The sequence below is a fragment of the Mustela erminea genome, chromosome 2 (genome assembly GCF_009829155.1).
Source record: "Mustela erminea isolate mMusErm1 chromosome 2, mMusErm1.Pri, whole genome shotgun sequence".
Classification (NCBI taxonomy): Eukaryota; Metazoa; Chordata; class Mammalia; order Carnivora; family Mustelidae; genus Mustela; species Mustela erminea.
In genome coordinates, this window is record NC_045615.1 from 163,573,284 (window position 1) to 163,601,024 (window position 27,741).

General features: G+C 50.9%; 2 protein-coding genes across 2 annotated transcripts; both read left to right on the plus strand.

The window, feature by feature from the left end:
- The first annotated feature begins 2,431 nt into the window (after nt 1–2,431).
- On the plus strand, nt 2,432–26,988 carry BMP3 (bone morphogenetic protein 3). The gene is made up of 3 exons (XM_032334708.1): nt 2,432–3,058; nt 18,251–19,158; nt 25,944–26,988. The coding sequence occupies exons 1-3, from the start codon at nt 2,734–2,736 to the stop codon at nt 26,133–26,135; spliced, it is 1,425 nt and encodes a 474-aa protein (XP_032190599.1). The 5' UTR covers nt 2,432–2,733; the 3' UTR covers nt 26,136–26,988.
- LOC116585263 (translation initiation factor IF-2-like) lies at nt 22,125–23,340 on the plus strand. Its single transcript, XM_032334709.1, has 2 exons — nt 22,125–22,910; nt 23,104–23,340. Exons 1-2 carry the CDS (start codon nt 22,433–22,435, stop codon nt 23,175–23,177), a joined length of 552 nt encoding a protein of 183 aa, XP_032190600.1. The 5' UTR covers nt 22,125–22,432; the 3' UTR covers nt 23,178–23,340.
- Nucleotides 26,989–27,741: the final 753 nt, after the last annotated feature.

Genomic DNA, 27,741 nt, shown 5'->3' on the forward strand with positions numbered 1-27,741 from the left:
TTACACAAAAACGCACAAGCAATATCTCAGCTCACGGCTGACTCCTGTTAAGCGTTTGCTCTGTGGTAGGGGCTGTCCTCGTCTCCTGACACGGACTGCCCAGTGATTCTCTACAACGACCATTATGCTGTACTTACAGCTCAAATAAGAAAATAGAAGCACAAGAAAGGGAGAGTGCACAGGGCATCTGGGTGACTCAATTTGCTAAGTGTCTGCCTCTTGCTTTCAGCTCAGATCGTGGTCTCGGGGTCGGGGGTTTGAGTCCTGAGCCCTCTCCCGGGCTCGATGGAGAGTCTGCTTCAGGATTTTCTCTCCTCTCCTGCCCCTACCACCTGCTCACCTGCACTCTTTCTCTCTCTCTCTCAAATCAATAAGTCTTTTTTTAAAAAGCAGGGGAGGGGGGAGTATGTGAGTCTAAGAAGTGAAGGTCGGCATTGAAAGCACGCGGCCAACCCCAGCACCCACAGCACAGCCCCTCCCATGGAGAACCACATTGAACGTGGCGTTGCAAAGGTTGCCACAGATACACACGGGCACTCAAGGAAGAGAAGTCTCAGGGATGGTGACACAGGCGAGAAGGGAGAGATTTGGGCATTGCAGAGGGGGTGGGGGTTGCTGGTAGAAACCCAGGACAATATAAATTTAAAGGTCAGAGGTGACCACCAAAGCAGAAGGTTTTTCTTCTCAATTTGGCATCTTCTGGGACTGAGTGTACGGATGTGAGGAGCACTGGAGGCAGCCTGGGAAGAGGAGGCAGCTCCCAGAGCCGAAACAAAGCAGGAAGGAGAAGGAAAGAACCAAAGAGTCACAGGGAAAAATCAGAGGGACAGAGTTTCCAGGGCCTCTTGAATGTTGCAATTGGGTCTTCATTATTAATCACAAAAGCTATTATGTTCTTTATGCCAAGCGAAGATCATACACATGAACCCACTGAATCCTCACCGCCACCCTTGAAGTTCGCGTTATTATCTGCAGAACCGTTCTGGGGGTGGCCCGGGGCAAAATCCAAACCGCAAGGGGCTGCGGAGTGACAGAGTGGGGAGGATGTAGTCTGCCTTTGGGATAAATTTGAGATAAAAGGGGATTGAGTCCCTGTTAAAGGCCAGTCGGGGAGCCAGTCATTTCAGCACTGGTTTCCAGTCTCATCCAAACTAAACTCTCAAAGGGACGCGTCCTTATTCTCCTTCAGAGAAAAACGTGGATGTGGAAACCCAAGGGGACGCGGGAGTCTATCTTCCTTTCAGTTAGCCCCGCTCTGCGCCCACAGAGGGGACAGCTCCCTGGACAGAGGCTCACCGAGGGCTCTACTGCTCGGGGCTAGGCTCCCCGCGAAGAACATTTACACAATTGTCACACTGGAAGTCAGTTTAAATGCTAATCGCATGATTAAGTCTGTGGGGAGGGCCAGGAGCCGCATTCCCTGAGCTGGGAGTGTGTTTTTCCTCAGTTTCCACGTCTGCAGAATGGGCTTCCCTGGGAAAACTCTTTAATGAGAGTGAAGGGCACGAGGCTGGCTGGGTTGGTACGGCCGCGCCTGCCCTCGGAGCTGCGGGTTCGAGCCCCGCCTTGGGGGTGGACGTTGCTTAAAAAACGCGCGCGGCGTGCGGTGCGCAACGGGTGCTTCGGGCGCGAGAAGCGCGGGGCAGAGCGCTCGCTGGTCGTTACACCTCCATTTTGCAGCCAAACGTCGAGAATGAGTGACGGTCTCAGAATCCGCGACCCGAGAGCTTGCCCGGGACCCCCGGCTGTCGCGGGGTCACCCCCAGCCCGCGGAGAAGCCCCTGCGGGGAGGTCAGCGGCGGAGGGGGGGCTGCGGGGTCGCGCGTTTGCGTTTCTCGGGAAAGACGGACTCGCACGTGTGTTCGTCCTGGGGCAGGCGAGCGCGGCGGCTGCGCCCGGGGGGACCGGGGCGGCCGCGCAGGTGCGGCTCCGCCACTTCCATCGGGGCCGCGCGCGGGGCGAGGCCGGGGCCCACGTCGGTTCGGCCGCGTCCGGGGAGGGGGGAGCCGGGCGGACGCGCGTCCCCCCCGCCCCTCGGAGGCCGGACACGAGCGCGCTCTCCACGGGGTCCGGAGAAACGCCCCGTCCCCCTGCCCGGCCTCCGCGCTCCCCCTTCCCCTCCTTCCCCGGCACCCACCCCTACTTCCTCTCCTCTCTCTCCCCCTGCTGGTCGGCCGCGGCTTCCCCGTCCCGCGCCTCCGCTCGTAGCAGGGGCCGCGCGGCCGGGAGGGACGGGGCGAGGCCGGCGCGCTCGGAGCGGGAGGCGGCTCGCGTCTCTCCACACGCGCACACGCACACACACGCGCACACGCACACTCAAAACTCGGGCCGCGGCACCAGCTGCTCCAGTCCCTGGAAGAGGCAGGCGGGCGCCCCCGCCCCGCTCCGGCCCCCGCTCCCGCCCCGCGCGGCCGCCTCCCCCCTGCGCGGCGCTTCGGCCGGGCGCTCGGACCAGACGGGCAGGGAGGACAGGACAGACCCGAAGGCGCCCGCGCCGAGGTCTCGCCCGCGTCCCGGAGAGGTCGGCGCGCCCGGGGAGCCACCTGCCGGGCCGCGGTCGGTCGGCGCCCGAAGTGCGGCTCGCGGCGTCCGGCTCGGGCAGTGCGCGGAGCTCCCGGCGCCCCCGGTCCGGCTCACCTGAGTCCCGGCCTCCGCCGTCGCGGGCGCTCGTGGCTCGGAACGTCCCCCGCCCCCGCCACGCGCGGAGAGGACGCGCGGCGGCCGGAGCTCGCCATGGCCGGGGCGCGCCGGCTGCTGTGCCTGTGGCTCGGCTGCTTCTGCGCGGGCCTGGCGCGCGGGGACCGGCTGAGGCAGAGCGTCCCGGAGCCCCGCGGCGCTGCGACCGGCGACCGCGCGGCAGGTGCCGACCCGGGCCCCGCGCTGCGGCCGCACGACCGTGTGTCCGCGCACATGCTGCGGCTCTACGACCGGTACAGCGGCGGCGGCGCGGCCGAGGCGGAGCGCACCCCCGGGTCCTCGGAGCGGGGCTCGCGGCCCCCGCGCCCCCGGCCCCTGCGCGAAGGCAACACGGTGCGCAGCTTCCGAGCCGGAGCAGCCGGTGAGTGCCCCCCGCGCCCCCTTCCCGCGGTCCCGCCCGGATTTCTCGGGGACACCCCCCCCAGCTTCCTCGCCTGCCCTCTGCTCTCTGATGCCACCGGAGCCGCTCTCTCAGCCTCCGCACTGGCCCACCGAGCCCCCTCGGTCCCCAAGCACCCCGCGTCCGGCCAGCGAGGAGCCCCCGTTTAGAGCCCGGACCGAGAGGGGATCTGCAGAGCCACCAAGGAGGTCGCGGTGGGCTGGACGGACGGCCCGGGGAGGGGCAGGGCTCCCCCGCGCCCCGCAGAGCCCTCCTGCGCTGGGGTCTGCGCACCCCGGAGCGCCTCTGCGGGTGTTCCCGGCGCTGGGCCGGAGCCAGGTTGCCCCGAAGGCAGATGTCATTCCATGCCAACCCCAAGGCACCAGAGGGAAAAGTCACCCTCGAACGAGACGCCTTCCCCTCGCCTTCAAGACAGTCGCTTCTCCAGACCGTGCGCCCCTCTTGACTCGAGTCCCCCGTGCTGCTGAATTGGACACTTTCCCTCTCACAGTCCCTTGGTGACAAACACAAAAACTAACCCAGGTGGTCGGCTTCCGATTCCTTAAACCCATCGGGACAGACGGGGGCTGCACCTATGCCACCCCGGGGGAGCGCGGGGGCGGGCGGCGGTGGACGCGGGCACCTCCTGGAACCTGCCGGGAAAATCTGCTCATCCCGTTTCAACACAGATCACCGCGGACCGAAGTTCGTGGCTTAGCAAGGTTCCTCCGGTCCCCTGTGGGGAAGCCAGTAACTGAAGCGATCAGCCTGCCTCCCTTGTGCCAACAGCTTGAGGGAAAGTTTCCTGGACACTGACTCGGTTTAGATGCTTTGAGGACGCATCAGGCTTTTTCTGCTCACTGCAGTCATGGCACAGGGAAAGGCAACTGCAAAGCCTCCAGTGAACCGTTGAAAAATAGCCAAGAATCTTCAAGGAAGGAGGCCTTGCCTCGCGCTCTGTCAGTTCTGTCAGAATCACTAGAAAGAAATCTCCCAGAGCTTTGATAGGTAGGACTCCTGGAAAAAAGGAAAACCGGAGCATCCATCAAGGAAAGCCCTAGGCTGACCCTGTGAATACACTCTAGAGCCCCAGGCAGGACTCACAGTAAATGTGAGTTATGCTTTCTGACAGAGGAGCTGGGCCAGATTTCACTGTCTTCCTAAAACCCTGAGCGTACTCTGTAAGGGGCTGCCCTCTGGGAAGGAACAGGAGGCTTCTCGGAGTTATCCACAGCCGGCCAGCCCCTCCAGGAGGCTGACCGCTGACCACACCAGTGCATACCCTGTTTATTTCCGTGCAACTCCGGGGGCAGAGCTCAAGGCAGGCGCGGCCTGGGAGCCGCAGCGATGGGGGGGACTTGGGATGGGGAGGCCGTGGGCTCGGTAAGGCAGGCGGCCGTCCTGAAGATGCACTCGGATTGCTCTTATCCTGACGTCATTTTCTCGGTGATATTCCCAGGGAGTAGCTAAAGCACCCAAGAGAGGAGTAGTACTTTTTGTATCAACAAGTTTCATTTTTAGTCTGAATCACAAGTTTGGGAGGTGGAATGTGCGTTTTTTCACTCACACCCATTGCCTGGTTGTTTGTCCGTCTGTCGTGGGCTGAGTGCCAGGTGTGTGGGAGATGGGTAAGGGTTTGAATAAGGTGGGCCATGTTCTTTGGGGCTTTGGCTCACTCTGTGCAGTATAATTTCTAGTGCCCTTGATCAGCCTCACGGGTCTTACACCCGCAAATGACAAGCTCTGATAGGGAGGCCAGAAGTCCCTGGAAATGACGGATTGCAGCCTGACGCATATATACAAGGCTGTGTGCCCTGATAAGAAAAGTAATCCCTTTCGCATCCCAGAGACGGTCTTAATGACTTATTCATCAACTGTAGACACTGGTTTTGTGGAAGCTGAAGTGTCGTGTTACTGCATTGGATGGAGACTCCTGGAGAGGTGGTTCGTGTTGGACCCTTTCCAAGCGTGTTTGGTTACTGGCACACTCAAAAGCCCTTATTATAAGGCGGTCCTGGCTCCGGGAAGGCACGACTTCAGGAAGGTGCTAAGGCTTTCACGTGTGTCCGTCTCCTTCATCCATATCAGCGTTTCCAGAACACTCTGTCTTGTGACTGTGCTCCCATGTGGGTGAAAGATGCTGTCTGCTTTAATAAATCAGATGTGTTTTCTAGTCTGTGGTGTTTGGGTTTCACAGCCTATGGGTTTCTCTGCAGCAGCGACCTCCCGAATGTTAGTGGAGGGTCAGGTGGTCTGCTGGGTATGTGGGGTGGCGGCTGAAGGGCGGACTTTCCACGTGCTTATCCAGGCTGACTTACAGCCTTCCAGCCCTGCTTGATCCTTGGAACATACCTGATTAAAATTATTTATTGTTCTAAACCTAGAATATCTTTGGTTGAAATTTAGCTGCTGTGGTATCCCTCTGATTACTTTCTACTTAAACCATTACTGGATGGTGGGTGGCATCGATCCTAAGTACACTTTCTCCTCCCTTCGTGCTATGCCGAGGGTGTGCCAAAACCCGAGGTCTGGAACACTGCTCAGTCTTTTTGTGATGTGTGAGGGCTTACAGAAAGATGGGTTTTCTCTTTCCTTTCGTAAAAGGTAATTTACAAAACTGTCGATGACAGAGAAGTTTAGCTCTATAAAAATATACCGTCCTGAAGGAAGATAAGAGGTATATGAAGTTAGATTTTATTCTCTTCTTAGTTTAAGGTGTCCTGGGCTACTTTGTAATAAAAGAAGAGTATTTTGCATGAGCTTTCTTCCTGGCTGATCTGAAGATGCAGACTTTGTGCTCGTTAGTGTCTCATCATTCCCCTACTCATAAATTTAACTTCTTCAGGAAAAGTGATTAAAGCACACATGTTCTTAATAGGAAAGTATCATTATTATAACGAATGACATGTAACTACAAAAAGATTATATTTCGGTGAATATTTGTCACTTTAAAAAAATCACACAGACTTCATAGATAAAAGAAAACTGAGGTAATTGAGACCGTAAAGCGAATCTTGTCCTTCAATGAGGAAGGGACAGTGTTTCCTAAGGTGACCAAAACTCTTTAAAAATGAAAACTACCATTTGATGTGTTTCTGGAGGGCAAGGCAAACATAGAAGGCTTTGGAAAAGATAGAGGTTAGGGCAGAATGAGCGTCCTGTAAGGTACACGGGTCAGTGAGCGAACATTATTTTTGATGGGTTTAATGGCAAGGGACTGTGATGACTTTACTAAGATACAGTTACCTTAAAATCTCTGGCACCCAGAAACTAGGCTTGAAATTAATGAGTACCCAGGTTATCTAATGTTCTCATTCAAAGGGCAACCGTGCATCTGGAGAAAGGGAGCTGGGTGCGCAGCTGCTTCGAATTACACACTACTTTGAATACAGGATAGCCCCTGATGAAGTTTTTACTGTAATAGGCAAGGCAGCTTTACGATCTCTGACATTTAAAAATCCATAATGCCATGAATGCTTGATTATCCATACTAATGAAAAAGAGAAAGAATGAGTTACATGAAAAATTTATTTAAATCTAGCTTTTTAGTATAGTTAGCCACACTCAAAGAGACCAAGGGACTATAAGGGTCAATTAAAAAGTCCCCTAAGTAGATAATCCACTCAGGATATATTTATCCATCAAAAATATATATGTAATTAAGAATGTATTAGGAGGGTTACACTCATTTTATCTAAACAGTGGACCTCTGTAAGCGTTTGGCCCAGTTCTGGTATCTCTAGAAATTAAACAGGGACGTGAATGTCAAATCTGCTCTCGCGCATTTTGGAGTTCTACAAGTTTGTATTTAAAGAGAGGCTTCGAGGAAAGCAGGCTCAACCCCCCTTACATGGAAGAAGAAATGGATGTCATGATGTATTTACCAGACAATTTTTAAACATAGTGAGCTCATCTCAAAACCTATTATTTCTAACAGTCTAGTCTAATTTTCTAGGAGAAACTTTGGTAAAAAGGGGTCTTTGGAAGATGTTAGCAGGTGTTATGTGTAATTGGGTCCCATGGTCAAACAGGATTGGAAAAAACGATCATTTTTACTTGCTTTGGGAACTTTTGGAGCTTTAAATACTAGTGAGTCCTCTGGAGAGTGAGTCATTTTCCCCCTGAGAGCATTTTAGAAAATCGTGGTTCTAAGATACCAAGTTGGGGAAACGGTGGTTCAGTGCCTTCCGAATTTCTCAGAAATGGAAGATACACAAAATTTAAGTGAATATTACAGCTGGGAACTGTCTCATTCCTCACTTCCCGGTGAGCACCGATCTCAGGATGTTTACTCACGCTGTTCCTGTGTGGACCACCTTCCTGCTTTCACCTGTTCAACTCCTCTGACTCTAATTGTAGAGTCTGTCTGTCATGAATTTTCATTCTCTTGGTTTCTTTATGAATTCGCAGCCACTGTTCTCTTCTATAGGAAGACATCTTCTATTTCTTAATAGTCATCATTTCACAGCTAGTATTGTGCTTTTAAAAGAAAAGCTGCTCTATTTGTGGAGGAATTCACAGGAGATCCTACACATCACTTTGTTTTATCACCATTAATATCTTGATGAAAGATGCACTCAAGACACCTATCAAATCCCTTCTAAAATCACCCGAGTTTGTTGTACTTATGAGAACAATAAAAATTGTTCCTATCAAAAAGCCTCCTGAAAATAATTGAGCAACTTTGCATATACTTTCTAGTCGCTACTCAGGAGGGTTTTTGTTTTGTTTTGTTTTGTTTGCTACATCAGAACTTTCCTCCCCAAATGTGGATGGATTTCCCATCTCTTCAATTTGCATATCCTAACAATCTGTATCACTGATCTGATTTTGGTGGGAGTGGTGGAAATGAGTTTGGAATAGTCTCAGCTTGCACGTCCCCCTGCCAAGCTCCAATTCAGAGCGCGTTGTAATGATTAGATTCCGAACCCATGAACACAGAATCCTGTCATGGAAACACTGACCCGGTATCAGTCGAGGGACACACGTATGCAGGACCATAGCCCCCTGGACAGCAGTCCTGACGACAGTGCACGAGAAGAGCGCTCAGCTAGGGAGTGTATTTAGGAATGCACAAGGTTGTTTGTTTCTTCACAGGCTCATAGCGGCTGTGTCCCAGCACACTGGTACCTCAAGTAGGACTTTCGGTGACACACTTTTTAGGGATGGCAAGTTTAAAGGCATAGATGTCTGCATTCATTTAAAACACCTAAGCCCCTAAGTCACGGAGCCCATTGAGCATGGTGTGTTGACTGACTCCTTCAGTGATGGAACTACCTTTAAGACCATCATTTCCAGACAAAGAACCACAGTAAACGCAGTGCCTCGATTTTATTTGGGCACAGTATGAATACAACTTTTGGACCAGCTGATGCTACCATATTACCATCGTCCATAAATACTTCTTACTTTACTGAGTGAATCCTATTAAATGTTCTTTTTATAAAATAAATGCATCTGATAGTTGTAGAAATAGAAGATTCTTCGTCCAATCTTCCGATTTTATAGTTAATACAACCGAGACCCAGCATTATCTTATTTGTTTTCCTTTAAAGGGTATCTTAAAACTAAAACCACCCATGGAATTAAGCTATAGATGATCTGAATTAAGTGTAACTGCTGTACTTAGGCATATGTAAAGGAACATGGTTTTCAAGTACAGAAGAGATTCCTGGTATTTTACTTTTTCTATTCCTTGAGGCTGAGTTAAGAGATCTAATGACTAATCTTGGCTGAACTGCCAACTAATGAAGATCTCTAATAGTGCTAGACTCCGTTTCTTCATCTATCAAATGATTAAGTCACACCTGCTGTGCCAGTCTCACAGAAAGATGGTAAAACTCAACTGAGATAATGGATGTGAAAATGCATGAAATTGTTAGAAGCTCTCTATAAATGAGATATTCTTAATATCGTAAAAGGTATCTCTCTCCAGCTTCCCACAAGCCTTAAACATACCTAACCTGCTGACCATGTGTAATTGTCTGTGGCACAAAGGATAATATTTCAGCACTAATGTGAATAGAAGGAGGTGACAGCCCTCTTGTGACACGATCTGTGATACCCCAAACCTACATTTAAGAAGTTACTGTTTCTGTCCTGACCTTGGCAGCTGAATGGAGCAGAGCTGCACCTTTTTAGAGTGATTTCTTGAGGAGAATTGTTCTAACGTGCCATCTCTGGGTTAGCAGAATCGGCATCATCGGGGAGCTTCGTGGGATTCTCCAGCCCACCCAAGATCGTCCAAGTTAAACTCTGGGGGCGGGACCCAGAACTCTCTGTTTTCACAAGCCATCAACCTGATTCTGACGCATGTTTGAGACACACTTGTCAAGCCCATGTCCCTCAAGTTTTGGGGATCTTAAAACAGCATCTGAAATCCAGGATTGATTAATGTGTAAGTCCTGGTCGCATCCGGCGCTTCCGTGGGCCTCTCTGTGGACAAATGGTTTATTCATTTCCATAATGGTAAGCTTCTCTCACGGTAGAAGGTATATCTCCGTCTTTACGGCAGTTTCTCTCTGGAGCGGACTTCAAGGGAAGTCAATAAAGACTTCCAATCCGCCTTCCACAGCTGCAGAGAGTTTGGGGCCTAACAGATTTGGGGGAAGAAGATACGGGACAGGGATCTGTGAAGCACGTCTGAAGCACGTCTTGTGTTCTGAGGACCCGGCAGAGTTGGCCACGGAGCAGGCGCTCAGTAAATATTTCCGTTGAGTGGAATTAGATGTCCAGGGGACTGGATAAGAAGAGATAGTAGAAAGGCTATCAGCCAACCAAAGGATCATTTAAAAACAAACTTTAAAAAATAAACTTGCCATGAATGACGTTCCCATGCGGCATTTTACCATGTGTAGGCCCGGTCTCAGTACGTCTTCTCCATATACAACTGTTCTAATGATGCTTCTTTTCCAACGAACTGAGAGGAAACACCGTTTGGTACCTCTACCCAAGAAGGGCTTCTGCTGACTTCCGAAAGTTGAAACGACTTGAAAGTATTTTCACTTTGGTGTTAAGTAGGAAACATTTTGAATCTGGTAAGTTTACACAGTTGTTCACTCAACAAATCAGACAGACATTTTTCAGGATATAAATATTCCAGAGCGCGCACAGCACTAGGAGCTCAACGATTTATTGGGGCTCGAGTCGGCCCTCCGAGAGCTCACGGTCTAGGAATGCCCTTCGGCGGAGGCTAAGAGTAGATAAACTGATGGACGAACATGTCGCTCTTCCAGAGAAACATACCTTAGATCATCCTTGGCCACGTTTTACTCTGGACACAGAGAATGGCTATCTTGAAATTCCAGAAAACTCTGTCGTTTGACTGGCACTCTGCAAGGAGAACCCAAATGCGATGACTTTGTGTTCCAGCTAGGAAGTCTCCGTCTTGCCTTGCCTGGGAGCTCAAGGTGCCTGAGCGACCCCGTCTTCTCACTGGGTGATGGCAAGCACTCAGCCGTGACTGGAGCTGAGCTCGGCTCTGTCCGGGGCACCCCTGGCATTTCTTGCAGCTGTACTTCGTTTGGAGAAAGAAGTAGGGGAAAAAAACGTTGTCCTGACTTACATATTTTCTGTATGACTAAAATGTTTTCCCTGCTTTCTGGGGATTTAACTAATCATCAAGATTTCATTTAGTCTATTTGTTTTAAAATCAGACTTTACATAGAAAGCTTTCCATTGTGTGTTCTAAGTCCTCTTGAAAACGCTCTGTGTGGGCCAGCAGGAAGGTGAACTTCCACTTCACCACTCCCCGGGCACCGCCCCAGCGGCTCCGGGCCAGGGGCTGAACCCTCACGATGCTGGCAGGGCCGGTCCTGAGTTGTAGCCTCCTCACTGTGTCCCTGGTCTCAGTGGGCTCAGGTGCTTTGTTTTCAGATGAAAACAGAAATAAATCTTCTGCCTTTATCTACGAATCAAACTCTGAGCAAAGTCTGTACTGTTAAGAGCTGGTTAACTCCCTCTCCGAAGTCCGTGTTAACTCGCAGGTGCCTCATTTTTGCATTTCTACGTGGATCGGTTGGACTCAGTCTGTTTATCTGTGAAAGAAACACTTACCGCGCAGGGCGCTAGAGTCAAGCCCAGTGCTTATGGCTGAGGAGTCCCATGAGGTTAGCAGGATCTTCCTGTAAGGAGTTTATGGCCGTAGGAAGGAGCAGGGATGCTAGGAGAGTCATGCTAGAGGCCGGGCTCCGACAGAAGGAGCGCGTTGGCATGACAGCCCACCTCAGGAGGTGGGGCCTCCCCTCTGCCCTAAAACACCAAGTCTGGAGTATGAAGCAGAACAGGGGGACGAAGCCACTGCAGGGAGAAGCGGCGGCAGGTGCCACGTCCTGACAGGTGAGCAGAGAGGAGGGTAACTCGAAACTCACCTGACGACTGAATCTCTTGCAAGTCACAGATCCTTTGACTCTAGAAAAGTCAAAGTAAGAGGATAAAGGCCATGGCGAATCCGAACTAGAGGCCGGGCGCGTTCCCCGCGAGGAAGATCCCTCGGGCTCCCGCCGGCGACCATGAGAAAACAGCTCCACCTGTTGGTAGCAAAACTTGAGCATCGACCGTCTCCGAGCAAGAGCTGGAAAATGAAGAAGCCTCGTTCCTCGGAGCGACCGGCGAGGTTGTTACCGCGTGAATCTCTGCCCCCTCCCTCCCGTGAGGGTGTCCTCCTGCCGTCGTCGGAGTCAGGACTGTCTCAGGGAGCCCAGTCTCCCCGACAGGCCTCACCGCCATACTCCACACTTAGAAAGTCATTCCTTACACGTACCCGTCGGGATTCTGCCTCCGTGCACCGGTCTGGTTTAGACCTCAGTCCCGTCTCTGACCCTGGAAAGAACAACCCTGGGACCACCCCCCCTTCAGCCCCTCACGTATTTGTCAACAGTTTTCATGCCATCGGCAAAACCGTTGTTTTCTTCCTGCAGGCCGTGCATCCTCTGTTTACTGAATTCAAACTCGTAAGGCAGAGCTTCCAGACCCTTCATCATCTTGGCTACTACTCTCCCCTGCACCGACGAACTGGTCAGAACGAGGGCGTTCAGAATGAAGCACGCGGCCCAGACGTCACTCGGCGGGTGTGGCGCTGAGGGTCTCCTCGTGCCCGAGGACTGCAGGCCGCCAGCAGATGCACACGCGATTGTTTTTTAACCTGAAAAAAACCACCATTGTGGTTGCCTTATGTCAGTGTGTTGTTACTACTCAGAAGGCGTACCTCGGTTTCTACTTCAGTAATTCCAAACAGGTGCGTGTCAGGGTGTCTCCGAGCTGCGGCATTTTCCGTGCAGGGACACCGAGCTGTGGCTGGAACGGTACCATCCGGGGAGCAGAGACGCCTGCCGCGGAGCTCCTGCTCTTACACGTGTGAGGACTCTAGTTTGGAAAGTTAAGTCAGTTTACAAAATCTGTCAAACAAGAAGCGTGAGCGTAAGTCAGTCGATGTTATCACGCACGACCCTCTGCAGCGAGGCGTCCGGCTCCTTGCGGAGTTCTCGGTACTCACTGGCTCAGCTGCTCGCTATCTCATACTCCCGTTTCTTCCTCTGTAAATGCCACGTACTGGTCGGGTCCTCTGGAGGGAAAGAGTATTAACTTGCCCAGAAACTGAGTACTTTAAGGTGAAAGAAGATAAAGATACAGGACGGGTTGGAGAAGTCAAGACCTGTGCTGGCGGGATGCTTGAGCGTGTTGTTAAACCACAGTGGGAGAGCAGGTCAGCTGGAACGGCCAGGATGCGGCGCCCCCCGGTCTGGGTAGGAACGGCCAAATGTCACGTGCTGGGCCTAGGAATAAAATGGGACCTCGAGTTAGGAGCCGAATAGGAGCTGGCCGTTCCTTTTCTGAATTTTGGCAGCTTCGATGTCTGTTAGGATTAGATTAATGTAGGACGTAGTAAATTTCTCTTTAAAATACAGGAAATATTGCTATGCAAAAGCCTCCGGGTGTGCAGCATTGCCTGCTGCCGGCGCGGGCTCCTTCCGATTCCCACCCCCAACACCCCTGTCTCCCTTCATTCTGAAAAGTCTGGTTCCCCGTGTGCGCTTCTTCCCTTGACTCTGGCAGAGTTAAATGCTCGCTTCGGTGCTGCCTCAAGAACGTAGTTAACACCTTCGACAGCAAGTAGGATCCTTATGGCACAGTTACCCCCATTTTGCTTCTCGGCTCCAGGGCCCCCCTTCCTTCCACCACCAGCGTGGACCGCAGTGGACGTTTGCGCGGCCGAGACCCAGCCCAGGGGCCAGCGCCTCCTAGATGTTCAACTCGGGTTTGTTAATGCGGAACATTTGTTTTGCTTCGGTTCTGGTTCTTTGTTGGCTGTAGTGGATGCACTTGCGTCCTACACAAACAACACCACTGAAGCCGTGTCTGGAATCACGGTGCCAGGAAGCACTGTTGCTGACCTGCCCGTTTAACTCTTCGGGCTCTGTCGTCGAGCGGTTTGTTAATGTAGACTTGGGACGGCAGACTGAACCGATTAGCCACAGCTCGAGGGAAAATTAAAAGCAATTACCAAAATTATCTTTGTCTGATGTTCTTGGTAAAGGAAAGCCTGTTGCATTCCAAGAAGGGAATCTTTTGCCCAACTTAGTTTCTGGTTCGAGGATTCATGCTCAGCAAAATCCTAATTCTTCTCTGCACGTGGGAAAAAAAAAAAATCCTTTTTTTTCTTTTCCTTCTGGACTATATGACGACAAAAGTGACAGTTATCCTAGACTGCCATTGTCCGGTAGAAATGTCATCTGAGCCACAAACGGGAGCCACATACGTAATTTAAAATCTTGGGTGTCCACATTTAAAAATATGGGAAGCAACCACTGACATTGATTTTAATCATATATTATTACACTGAAACTATTCTGCACCTGATTCTGGTGTGGGTGACTTGGGTCAGAAGTGGCCCGCACCGACACTCCGTTGTCAGACACCAGCGGGGTATCTGAGAATGCGACTGTGGCTCCGGGAGATAGCGTCAGACCCCACAGGACCTCCTCCGGGAGATAGCGTCAGACCCCACAGGACCTCCTCCGGGAGATAGCGTCAGACCCCACAGGACCTCCCTCCACTTCAGAGGCGGATCACGAGCCCAGGTCTTCGCCTGGAGCGTAGGTCCGGATTGGAGGTTCCCAGGAACCACCCCCCCACCCTTGGGTTTTGATTAATTTGCTAGAGCAGCTCGCAGAACTCAGGAAGCCCGTTTGCTTTCTGAATTACCAGCTTACATGAACAGGACGCACCTCCGAAACAGCCAGATGGAACAGGTCGGGAGAGCAAGGTGTGCGGCAGGGTGTGCAGAGTCCACGCCTCCCCCGTGTGTCGCTTTCCCCAAATCTCCCTGTGTTTACCAGCATGGATGCACTCTGAACCCCATTCCTTTGGGTTTTATAAGGCTTCCTAATACGGCGTGGTGGTTTAAGTCCTTGGGGAGGCTCCGTCTCCCGCTCCTCTTCCCTCCCTGATCAGGGGTGGGGCTAAAGCATCAACCCTCTAATCAGTGGCTTGGCTCCGGGGCAGCCAAACCCTTTCCCTATGGGTCCTCTAAATTCGCCTCATTAACGTAACAAAAGGCACCTGTGTGGTGCTCTTGGGAATGACCAAGGGTTTTAGGAGCTCTGAGCCAGGCAGGGGACAAGGACCAAACTTATATATTTATGATAAAATCACACTATCATAATATTCAACCCAAGACATCCAAGTCTTGTCATTTTAGCGTGCGGCCCATGTAAACCTCTGGTCGTGTGATATTTTATATTCTTTTTGAACTGAGTCTGTGAAATCCCGAGTGTATTTTATTCTTACAGCGTATTTCAGTCCAGCTGTAAACGGCGACTCTTTTGGACAGGGCAGTGCTGGCTAGCGAGCCTTCACAGAGCTTTTCCTGGGTGCAAGGTGCTTTCCCTGCCCTGTGTCGATTAATTCTCACATCCCTGCCTTTGATGCTATTGGGCTCTTTTCCCAGAGGAGCAGACAGACTTACGGAGCTTGGGTTGGTTATTTGCCCAAGGACAGCGAGTGGGTGTGGTGGCGCTGGGCCTGGCCCCGGGTGGGACTTGGAAATCGTGTGCCGAGCTACACTGAAAGCACCACCAGAGGCGGGGGTCAGATTTATGAGAGGACATTGAAGATTAGACACAGGGCCGGGAGCTGCTTAACAGCAGGTCACAAGGTGTCTGGAAACATGTTTGGAAGAAGGAAACTTTTTTTTTCTTTTTTTTGAGGAGGAGGAAACGTTTGAAACCAAAACTTTGGGGGCAGGAGCGTTCTTACCTTACCCGCTAGGACACCACCACCAGACCCCCTTGGAGTTCCCGTCTCTCCCTGCCAAGAGGTCTGTTGGGCAACCACTGGCTTGCCACGTACTTGGAACAGAGGCTCCACCTCCTTGCATTGGGAGCCCCCATCTGCGGCGAGAAGTCTGGGTCAAAGCACGCGCTGTGGGGACTGCTATGCATTAGGGCAGGAGTCTCCGAACAGCCCTGATGCCGTGGCTTTGTTATGCAGGTCTGCGAAGTATTATCCTGCTGTCATGCATCGTACAAATGTGCACAGATGGCAGTTCCCTCCTCTTCCTTCACATGGTGTTAAAAATGAGTAAAACATGTTTCCCATTGCACTTCCCTTGTGCTTGGGGACTCCATGAACTCATTTTAAGTTTCCACGTCTTTATAAAAATGTTTTGTTTTTACTGAAATATGTTTCTGATCGGGAACATAACTTCAGGATCGCGTGTATGTTCCTGAACGCCGTATGTATAAGGAACAAGTGCACGGAGGAGGGTTCGGGCGCTGGTGACGGATCCCGGGACGGGGCGTTCTTGAGTCCTAGCGCAGCCTTACCACTGACTTGGTAGATGATCTCAAGAGAAGGAACCAGCCTCTGCCCTGACCGATAATCTCTTGTTCCGTCGCTCTCTCTCATGTTTGAAGGACTGAAACACAATTGACCAATTTCAATAATTTTCATCAAACGACATGGAAGAAATTCAACTCTTAAGTTCTTGGGATGTTGTAAACCCCGGGCAGACTCTACACGGGCATTAATTCTTTAGGATAATTTGAGTGTGTGGCTCATTGTTTCACATAAATTACCTGAATATTGACCTCTATGGTCTTGCTTACCAGCCCTCACTGCACCGTAAACTCCGTGAGGCAGGTAGAAGACTCAGTCCCGCAGTACAGCCCGTGCCAGCACTAACAACAGTGAGAACTTGTATGGGAACTGCTTTACCCGCATCTCACGTAATCGGGATGGAGGAGAGGGAGGTGTGGTCTCCGCGTTATGAACTATGAATGAGAGCCCTAGCTTGCCCGAAGCGGCTGAGCCTCCGCTTGAATCCAGGTGAGTCTAACCCCACCGGTGCTTGTAACCGGAAGGCTGTCCGCGGCCACGGATAAGAAGCCATTACAGTCCTGGGCCGGATTTAGAGGACTGGTTCTCGGTGCTATTATAACGAAGGGCCAGAACTCTCAGCTCTCATGGCAGGAAGTTCACTGCTGAGTTACAACTTCTACACATCCATGCTGCTTCAGGAAAAGAAAAACCAAAAACCAAATTCGTAAACATGGCTCATCCTTGCTTTAATCTTTCTCTAGCTTTCTCTAGCTTTTTTTAAAAAAAGATTTTATTTATTTATTTATTTGACAGACAGCGATCACAAGTAGGCAGAGAGGCAGGCAGAGAGAGAGGAGGAAGCAGGCTCCCTGCTGAGCAGAGAGCCCGATGTGGGGCTCGATCCCAGGACCCTGAGATCATGACCTAGGCCGGAGGCAGAGGCTTAACCCACTGAGCCGCCCAGGCGCCCCAGATCTTTCTCTAGCTTTGAAAATTACTCCTGTTTTCTTTTTTTTGCTTGTCTGACTAGCTGAGGTGAGACTCACATAGCACAAAGGTAACCATCTCTAAGCGGACAGTCCTCAGCGTTTGGTACCTTCGCACTGTTATACGACCACCACTAATTTCAAAATAGCTCCTTAATTCCAGAATGAAGCCCCCCACCCAGTAAGAGCTTCCTCCCCCTCTGCTTGCCTCCGGTCCCCGGAAAACAGCACTGTGCGTTTGGTCTCTACGGGTTTACCAGCTCTGACTATTCCGTGTCAGTGGAATCATGCATTCTGTGACCTTCTGTGTCTGGGTCTTTCATTTAACATGATGTTGTCAAGGTCCCACGTTCTAGCATGTGTCAGTCCTTCATTACTTTTTATGGATAAATAATATAAATATTTTATAACATTATATGTAAATATACATGTATGTTATATAGAATATATACATGTTGACTGGATGGATAAATAAGCGTCTCCCACGAGGACACGGCACCGCCGTCCAGCCGTCCCTCCGGGGGTGCACTTGCGCGCCCTTCACTTGGACTGTTGTGACCGTGTACCTGCAGGGAAGCTTCTGCGTGCACTTGGCTGAGTGTCTGTTTTCCTTTCTTTGGGCTACAGGGGAGTAGCATTGTGGGGTCACATCGTATTTCTGTGTTTGACTCTTGGAGGACCTGCCAGATGTTTCCACAGCCGCGGAAGCATTTCACCTCCCAGCCAGAATGTACAAGTGTTCCTTCTCCGCCACATCCTCACTAGCACTTACTTTGGTTCTGATTACCAAAGCCCGGCGAGTGCACGTCACAGGGTACCACAGTGTGGTTTTGACTTACATTCCCCAGTGACTGTTAATGTGGAGCGTCTCCTCATGTGCATATTGGCCCTTTATAGATCTTCTGTAGAGAAGTGTCTACTTGGTGCTTTTGCCCATTTTTTAAGGGTGTCTTTGGCCTTCTGCGTTGAGTCATACGAGTCAGTTGTATGCTCTGGGTGCCACAGCTTATCCACAGTATGATTGGAAAATATTTTCTTCCTCCTCTAGGTTGGACAGACTTTCTTGACAATGTCCTTTGATGCATGAACGTTTGTTAATGGTGATGCAGTCCGATTTACACATCTTCTCTATTTATTTATTTATTTTTCCATTGCAGCTCCTATTTTGGGTGTCATTATCTAAGAATCCGTCACCAAATCTAAGACCCTGAAGATTTTACTTGTATGTTTTCGTCTAAGAATGTAATGGCTCTAGCTCTGTATTTAGGTCATTCATTCATTTTGAGTTACATTTTGTATGTGGTGTTAGGTGTTAGGTAGGGGTTCTGTTTACTCCTGTTAATTCTTCTTTTTTTTTTTCCCTCCCTAGGAACCCTTGGAAGCAAGGGACTGCACATTTTTAACCTGACTTCTCTAACCAAGTCTGAAAACGTTTTATCTGCCACCCTGCACTTCTGTGCCGGGGAGCTCATCAACGTGAGCTTGAGCTGTCCCACATCCAGAGGATGCTCACAGCAGGCGCAGGGGAAACACTTACAGATTGATCTCTCTGCGTGGATCCTTAAATCCGACAGAAACCAAAGTCAACTCCTGGGTCATCTTTCAGTAGAGGTCGCCAAATCTCGAGACTTGGGATCCTGGCTGTCTAAAGACATCACTCAAGTCCTGAGGAAGGCCAAGGAAAAGGAGGAGTTCCTCATAGGATTTAATATTACCTCCAAAGGACACCCACTGCCAAAGAAGATGTCCCCCTTCCCCGAGCCTTATATCTTGGTGTACGCGAACGACGCTGCCATTTCTGAGCCGGAGAGTGTGGTCTCAAGCCTACAAGGACACCGTAATTTCCCCACCAGAGCTGCGCCTCCGCTGGACAGCCATATCAGAGCTGCCCTTTCCACGGAACGGAGGAAGAAGCGCTCGGCTGGGGTCCTGCTCCCTCTGCAGAACAATGAGCTTCCTGGGGCCGAGGACCAGTACGGGGAGGACGGGCCATGGAAGGAGAGGAAACCCTACAAGACCCTTCAGACTCAGGCCCCAGAGAAGACCAAAAACAAAAAGAAACAGAGAAAGGGACCTCACCAGAAGAGCCAGACGCTCCAGTTTGATGAGCAGACCCTGAAGAAGGCCAGAAGGAAGCAGTGGATCGAGCCTCGGAATTGCGCCCGGCGGTACCTGAAGGTGGACTTTGCGGACATCGGCTGGAGCGAGTGGATCATCTCCCCCAAGTCCTTTGACGCCTATTACTGCTCCGGGACCTGCCAGTTCCCCATGCCCAAGGTAGCCCTCGCTCTCTGTCCTGTCCTTCCTGCTTGGGTAGAGTAGAGACACGCTCACGGAGCGCGTGCTTTCATGTACAAACCCGTCTGGACGCTCACTGATTGCATCCCGGTGCGCACCGGGCAGTCGTGGTCAGGCTTGGTGTTTTCCTTAATGGTTGTTACCGTAACACGAAGTCAGTACTGGTCTGAAGAAGGATACGAGGGAAAATGTTTGTGTGAAATGTGCTTTTCATGTGCTTCCAAACGCGGCGTGTGTTGAGGGATGTGGCGTGGTCAGCTCTGTGCGGCTCGGCGCACAAGCCCCAAGGGACAGAAGGCTGGTCTGGGAGGGGCTGGTCAGGGAAGGACTAGATGTCGTGGGAAGAGGGACGGGCAAGGACTAGTTGGAGTGATGCCCCTGCAGGGTATTTCTTGACCAGGGGTCTCCCGTGGGATGAGCCGACCCCACCAGTGGTCTCCCGTGGGATGAGCCGACCCCACCGGTGGTCTCCCGTGGGATGAGCCGACCCCACAGGGTCGGGATCAAGGCCGGGCCCAGGGACTCACTCCATGAAATCCACCAGGTGCGTGTTTCGTCTGCATCCCTAGTAAACATCCAAAAAGGAATGCAAAGGAGGGTGTTTTGACCCTGTAAGTTTCTTCCAAAACTTACTGCAACCAGTCAGAGTTTACCTGTGTCTCTTCCCAAGTCAGCAGAGACAACTTTATCCCATCAGGCCTCAGTATCCTACACCTTTACCCTCAGAAGCTTCCCCAGTCCCGCCTCGGCCTGCACAGCACATCCTGGCGACTCCTCTGTCTTTGGATCTAAAGTTAGGAAGAGACAGTGGTGCCCTCTGGCCTTCAGTCAAACTTACCGCCGAAATTCTGTTCTTGGCTTCCAACAGTCTGAATCTCTGACATACAGTGAAATGGGGCTGTAGGAGGATCAAAATTCGGAGAAAGAATAGAGTTGGGTTTTTTGTTGTTGTTGTTGTTTTTCAATTTTTGTTGCTATATAATAACGGAGGAAAAAATCTTTTGCCTCCAGGAGTGAAGAGCTCCTGCTTATAGTTCTTTAACATTTCCTGTTCTCGTGCTACTAGTCCCATGACCATTGGGTTGTTAAATGGAGCACATGCAGAAGGTCTGGCTGAACAAGGCCAGGTGGCAGCCTCAGGGCAAGGAACTTGACTGAAATCCCCGTTTTCTTACTAGAATACCTCGGAAGGAGAAGCTTTCTACATCTAAGACTTGTCTTTCCCGAGGATTTTTGCTGATTCCGTGTTTCGCAAATCTAAACACTAAGTAAGGATTATGTACATGTACTATGATATAAACAGCCTTATTTTCTCTAAATATTCATAAAGACTGCATCACTGATCAAATAAAACTTGTTCCAACTAGGGAAGCATTTAAAAACACACCACAAAGACGCAGAATGTAACAGTGATGAATTTTTACAGTGTGGGTTGCTTCGCAGCATTGAGAGGTGGAATGAATTCAAATCTGTCTCTAAACTCAGGATGACTGAGTTTTCCAAATAATCTCTCACACTCGTACACTGTAACTTCTTCTATGTAGCCTGGGGAAGGAGTTTTCCTTCCTGACTCCAGATTTTCCTTCCTGAGCCAGGGAGCCCTGACCATGTGGAGCTCTTCAGTGAGTTTTCAGCTCCTCCCTCCGGAGACTGGGTCCGGTCGCCACTCCACAATAGTGACCCCCACTTGCCCGCCTTCTCCTGTTGGTTACGCCTGCCTTGACTGTTCAGAATCCTGCTGTTGCTTCGGTAGATCTTCCCGACGGTTCTCCATGATCCAAAGCATAATTATTTAAAAATTTATGAGGGATAAGTTAAGAGGAACAGAGATGGGTTTGAGTGTGTCAGTGCAGTGGAATGACTAAATGTACAGGCTCCTCGTTGGGCTGCTTACCCTTAATGTGGCTACAGCTTGCCTGGGGCTGTGTCGGTTCTGATCCAGTGGTTCTGAGCATAGAGCCTAAGAATCTGCATTTTTAGTAGAGTTCCTGACAGTTGCTGGTGCCGCTGGGCCGCGAAGCCCTCTTTGAGTAGCCACACTGAGAACTAAATCCTTTACCTCAAATCTTGGCTCTACCTCTTACCAGTTATGGTTTTTGGGAGGAATTATTCATATTCTATGCAGATGACCCTTGAACAACATGGGGGGTAGGGGCCCTGATGCCCTGCATGGTCGGAAATCCACGGATAACTTCTGATCCATAACGTAACTACTAACAGCCTACTGTTGATTGGAGACCTTATCAATAACAGCAACAGTAGATTAACATGTATTTTCTATGTTGTATGTACTGTGTACTGGCTTCTTAGCAATAAAGTAAGCTAGGAAAATGAAAATGCTTAGAAAAACTAAATATGAGAAAACACATTTACAATACTGGGTTTATAAAAAAAAATTCACATGTAAGTGGACCCGTGCAGTTCAGACTCATGTTGTATGAGGGGCAACTGGGTGTTAGTTTTCTCATCTTTGAAATGGGTGCAATGGTACATAATAAAAACAGCAGTACCTACGTAATGACAGCTGTGGGGAAATGAAACACGTTGCACATAGTAGGCCCTCAGTAGGCGCAGCAGATATTGCTGTTGATATTCTTGGTAATGGTCGTTGTCGAGACGGAGGAGAACAGAGCATTAAATACTGCGGCTGCAGAAAGACCAAACAGGGAGACCGATCAGGAGAATAAAAGGTGTCAGGACAAGAAAAAGCTGCTTCAACGTTTCCAGCCCCTTTTCAAACACCACAGAGCCTAAAATAGGGTTCTCCCTGCGGGTTCAAGCCTGTAAGCTCTTCCCGTAACAGCCCTTGGGGCGTCGTAGAAATCAGGACAGCAGCGGCCGCAGCGGCCGAGCTCATCGTCGTATTGTGCAGACTTGGGCTCCGGGGCCACGGCGGGGATAAGGGAGGAGTTCTCTGTGCAAGCGCGAGGACCCCGTGCCCGGCCGGAGCGGAGTGCGTTCTCCGGCTCTCGTCACCTCCTCCGGGTCTGCCTCGCCTGTAAGGTCCTGGCGGGGCCCATTCGGCCTTGCAGGCCCCGCGGCGCCGGGTGTGCAGTGACCGGACGGCGGGGCGGGCGGGACCGCAGGCAGCGGCCGCTGGGGTGACTGACACGCGTCCGTGTCACCGCCGGCTCCCGGCGCGGCCACCGGAGCAACGACCGGCAAGAAGGGGCCGGACAGCCGCGGACAACGAGGCCTGCGGCCAGACCCGGCGGAGCCCCGTGGGACCCAGCAGGCGCCGCAGGACTCGGCGATGTCGGTCGGACGCACGGACAGACGTTCTCCCGGCCGCGCGCCCTCGCGGCCCTCCTTCCCCGGGGCTCTCCGGGCCGGGCTCGGGGGCGCCCTCGACGGCCGGTCCGTGACGCGGGGCTGCTCCGCCTCCCCAGACGCCGCGCGTGGCCCTGCACGGTCCCGGCTCGACGGTGTCGGGCGATCGCAGCCGCGCGGGCCGGGCGGGCAGCGGGCGACGAGGGGCCCCGGCGAGGACACGGTCGCCGTCGCCGTCGCGGGCGCGTCGGAACCCGGTGAACCCGCGGCGCGGCAGGTGCTTACCCAGGCTCGGCCGCGGGCCTTTCTCGGGTCCGACCCGCGGCCACTCCAGGCCCCGGGCGAGGCCAACGGCGGCCGCGCAACCTGGGAAAGGCCCGGGAGCCCCGACGCGGCGCGGCCGGACACGAGCCTGCGGACCCCGCGCGGACACGAGCCTGCGGACCCCGCGCGGACACGAGCCTGCGGACCCCGCGCAGACACGAGCCTGCGGACCCCGCGGCCACCGCCGCTGCCCGGACGCGGGAGACGCGGCGGGGCCCGAGGGCGCGGCTGGTTTGCGGGGAGCGGACGCCGAGAGCGGCCGGGACAGGGTCGCCGCGAAGGGCCGGAAGCCTCGGAACCGCCCCGCGTCCGCAGAGGAGAAACCGCGCTCCGAACGTGATGGACCCGCAATCCGCTTCCTGAGTCTCCAGGCCCAGCCTCGGGGCCCGAACAAAATGACCTAAAAACCCTCCACCTTGATGTCCCGTCCTCCAAGCCCGAATTCCCTAGACTGACGTTGGAGGCACGCGTTACTCTCATTACAAACAGGCAAGGGAGAGGGGCGCCCGGGGGCTCGGATAAGCACCTGCCTTCAGCTCAGGTCGTGGTCCCAGGGTCGTGGGATCGAGTCCCACAAGGGGTTCCTTGCCCACGGAGCCTGCTCCTCCCTCTGCCTGCCGCTCCCCCTGCTTGTGCTCGCTTGCTTTCTCTGATAAATAATAAATAAATAAGATAATCTTAAAAAACAAAAACCAGAGACTAGGGAGAGAGAGAACACAGACCGACAGATTTCTTGGGCTATGCAGAGAGAGCTATGAGAAGGATGATCTGAACTAAAAAATACAAACATAGACTGGCAACCTGTTTCAGAAAAACAATTACTGCATGGATCTTTTGTGCATGACGTAATGATTCCCAGTAAAGGCGGCTTGATCAGGGGATTCTGTCGTGAAGAAACATGGGGAAACTCCCTAGCAAATTGAAGGTCCCTGATAAGACAGGCCAACCCGGAATCAAGGGCCGGTGCCTACATTCCAGCGAGCCCACCAGAGACTGCTCAGAGTTTCTGAATCTATCATTTGTGAGTTAGAGCTTAAAAAAAAAAAAGACAGGAATTTTCCTAGGAAACACCCATGAATATTTTCCGTATCTACTCTGGGTCATTTGCACAGAACCTCTCATTTTTGTTGATGGGAACAATCTCCACAGTAATAGGTAAAATGGAGGGCATGTTATTTCTTGTATATTTTGTCCATTTAGCAAGTATTTCTCGGTGTCCAGCACACGCTGTGTTCCAGGCCCCGGAGACCAGAAACACACAGCAGTTTTGATCAATCAAGACCCCTTCTGCTTAAGTAGATCCACTTCATATGAAATTTAAATACTACAAGTGTCATTAAAACACTAAGAATAACAGAATAATGATGTCAGAAAATCTATGGTTTAAAGAAACTCTTTGGGGATCTCTGAGTCTTAAGAATAAATCAGTAGAGAAAAGTGGATGGCTGCAAAATTCTCTTTGGAAATTACCAGTACCGATGAAGTCACAAACAGTGGCCGTGGGTCTCTCTGGTACAGTAGTTACAGTTTGTGCCAGTTACACAGTTTACGGATGTGCCAGACACATGACGTGCGATATCGGACATAGACTTCCTTTCCTTAAAGGGAGCACACTTTGCTTTGCAAAGCGAATTGAAAGTTAATAATCCTTTCCAACACATACTTAAAGTTTTTAGGAAGAAAGAGGAAAAAAAAAAACAAAAACCAGTTGCCCACCATTCAGACCATATTGTAAATAGTTTATGCCCATTCACAGTAAAGTTAAAGTCTCATATATGGATAATTTCTTTCGTTAAAGTTGAAAGATGGGGTGAGAGAAATCGGACTTGCCCTTTCTCTGCCAAAAATAATCCTTTTCTTTTCTTTTCTTCCTCTTCTTTTCCTCCTCCTCCTCCTCCTTCTTCTTTTAGTCGTATGCCAGCTTTCTTTGTTGTTTCCTTCTCCCTTGGTTTGTATGCGCCTTAACCTATTGAAGTTGTCGTATGGGAGTTTTTAGGATGTTGAAATTAAAGCACCAAGTCAGAGGTCCCTCTCAGCCATGAGAAATATGGCTCAAAGTCTTGAAATTAAAAACCCCGAGTTTTGGCTCAAATCTCACTTCTGAATTGACATGTGATCTCTGGCAAGTTGCCCAATTTCTGTTTCTAAATGTGTGTGGGACAACACTGGGTTCACCTGCCTAAGAGAGACGTTGGGGAACACGGATGCGGTGCGGCGGGCGTCCATCCTGCGGTCTGCAGCGCTCTGACAACACCTGCGTGTCCTGGGCTTGGACAGGGGCATCCTTCAGGGCGCAGCAGAGCCCGAGGGAGCCCCGTGACAGTCACCTGTGTCACGTGGGTGTCGGCATCTTCCCAGGGGAGGACTTCACCAGGCACCTTTAGTCCAACTTCTGATACCCATGGAATAACCTCGGGCCCCCTGTTCCCAGAGGATTTGGCCCCCCATGAAACGGATTTCCACACTGCCGCCTGGAGTCAGAACCCATGGAGCGACAGTGACCCCCAGTGGCCAGCGGGGCGGTCGTCTTCACCTCTGTGCTGCCAGGTCAATCACAGTGCAGAGCGATTACCGTCCAGTCCATCCTGGCAAAAAGATCAATGTTCCTTGATGCTTGGTTTTATTTTAACAGCGAAGTGTCAAACCCTAGAGTGGGGGTGATCATATATCTGTGGGAAGCGTAGACTTGAGAATGAATGGGGTGTTTTGCAACCCTATTGTGGAAGACATCCGAGGACGTATTAACCCCCCGTGTGGGGACCAGGTTGTGTTTAATTAAGTGACTCTGGTCTAGGTAACTGGATTCAAATCCTCACTCTGTCACTTCCTAGCTGGTCGACTTTGGACATGTCATTTGAGTTTTCGAGACTATTTCTTTACTTGAAAAATATAAACACTGGTCGTTGTGGTTGTAAGGGCGTGAGATAGCAGGTCACACACAGCTGGCGCGTATATATACGCACACAGCCGGCGTGACAGATGTGTGTATCGGTTATGACAACCGTCGTGGTGGGGTGTGATCCGAGCTCGTACTGCACAGGTGACAGTGCCAGAGCATCACGGACGAGCTGAAGCGCGTCCGCCGTGGTGCCGGTGAGCTCAGGTGATGGGCAGTGAATGGCGGGAAAGCAGCCCACGCTAACCCCCGTGTTCTCCCATTTCTTTTCCAGTCTTTGAAGCCCTCAAATCACGCTACCATCCAGAGCATAGTGCGTGCGGTGGGGGTCGTGCCCGGAATCCCGGAGCCTTGCTGTGTGCCCGAGAAGATGTCCTCGCTCAGCATCTTATTCTTTGATGAAAATAAGAACGTGGTACTTAAAGTGTATCCTAACATGACGGTAGAGTCTTGCGCTTGCAGATAACCTGGCAGAGAACGCGCACGATGCTTAATTCTATCAGTACTTTATTTAATGGACTCCCCCTCCTTTTTTTTTTTTTTTTTTTGCACTGCCAATGCATTTCACCCCAAAAGATCTTTTTATAGTTAAAGAGAACGAGCAAATAGACTGATGATTCCCACCAAGGAGAACGACTGTGCTTGTTTCTGAATGTAACTCAACGCAAGATTTTAGTAAATATGGACATTTACTTCTTTTTTTAAAAAAAAAAATCACAAAAAAAGATCACTCAAACTGTTTTTAGAGCTATTAAAGGACACACTGATTTATTTTTGTAATGGGCTTTGAAAATAGGTTGGGAAAACACCAGTAGCTTTTCACTTATCTCTAAGTAGGTTTACTGCCCTAGATTCCTGAGCGACTCTGCGAGTGCTGAATTATCCAATCAACATTTATGTTTATCTTAGAAATGTTTAAGACTCTTGTTTGCCGGTGTTTGTCCTCCATGTGTCCTTGTGTGAACGGATGACGGAGAGGGTGTGCTGAGTGTGGGTGTACAGATGCAGGTGCGTTGCCGGCTGCCCTGGCCCTTCTGTAGGAAGGTTTGCTTTGCACAGTTTTGTAATTCAGCCTACACGGGATTCTTTGTTTTATTCCTTTCTCCTTCTGGCAAGCACCATTCAATTATGAGAACTTTACCAAGAAGGAGAGAGTGATCCAAGAGCACAAGCCTGGCCCTTCAGTTTGAAATACACTTATTTTCATTTCATTGTCTCCAAGAAAAGGGAAGCAGCAACCCAATTTTCAGACCCAGGGGGAGTTCCCCTTCTGTAATCCTTTGTCACAAGTACCTTCATTTGTTCCTTTAAACTGAATTCAAAAATTTAACTGAGGGGCACCCGGGTGGCTCAATTTTTGAGCATCTGCCTTTGGCTCAGGTGGTGATCCCGGGGTCCTGAGATTGAGCCCCGAATCGGGCTCCCTGCTCAACGTGAAGCCTGCTTCTCCCTCTCCCACTCCCCCTGCTTGTGCTCCTTCTCTCACTCTGTCAGGTAAAAAAAATAAAATCTTTAAAAAACAAAAAACAACAAAAATTCAACTGGATTTTAAAATTTTGATTAAAATTGTACTTCTCTGGATATGCCTTGACTTCCTGTTAAGTAATCCATAGATACCAAGGCTTGAGAACAGATGGAAAATTGGAGATTTCCTTAAATGAATGAATCACAGTCACATGTGGGATGTTGAGGCACATCCAGGTTGAGGCAGCTTTTCAGGTGGGTCAAGGCTGAGCCTTGAAGTCAGTACGTTAGCAGACTCACTAAAAATTATTCACCAAAAAGAAGGAAGTCAAATACAGACACTTTGTTTTTCTCCCCACTTCCGTTTGTCATAAATATCCTCTCATTGAAAATTTGTTTCAAAAATCTCTCCTGCTACATTCCGTGTGTGACAAAAACGTTTTCAGACCCTGGGCTGGTGAAGATGTCACACCGGAGGTTCACCGTCCTCTCAGTCGAGCCTCACCTGATTAGAGACAACTAAGCCGTCTCCGAGACCATGAACTATCAGAAGACATGGGGTTTTCTCTCTCTACCTGTAGCTCCGATCTTGGTTTATCATTTAATGA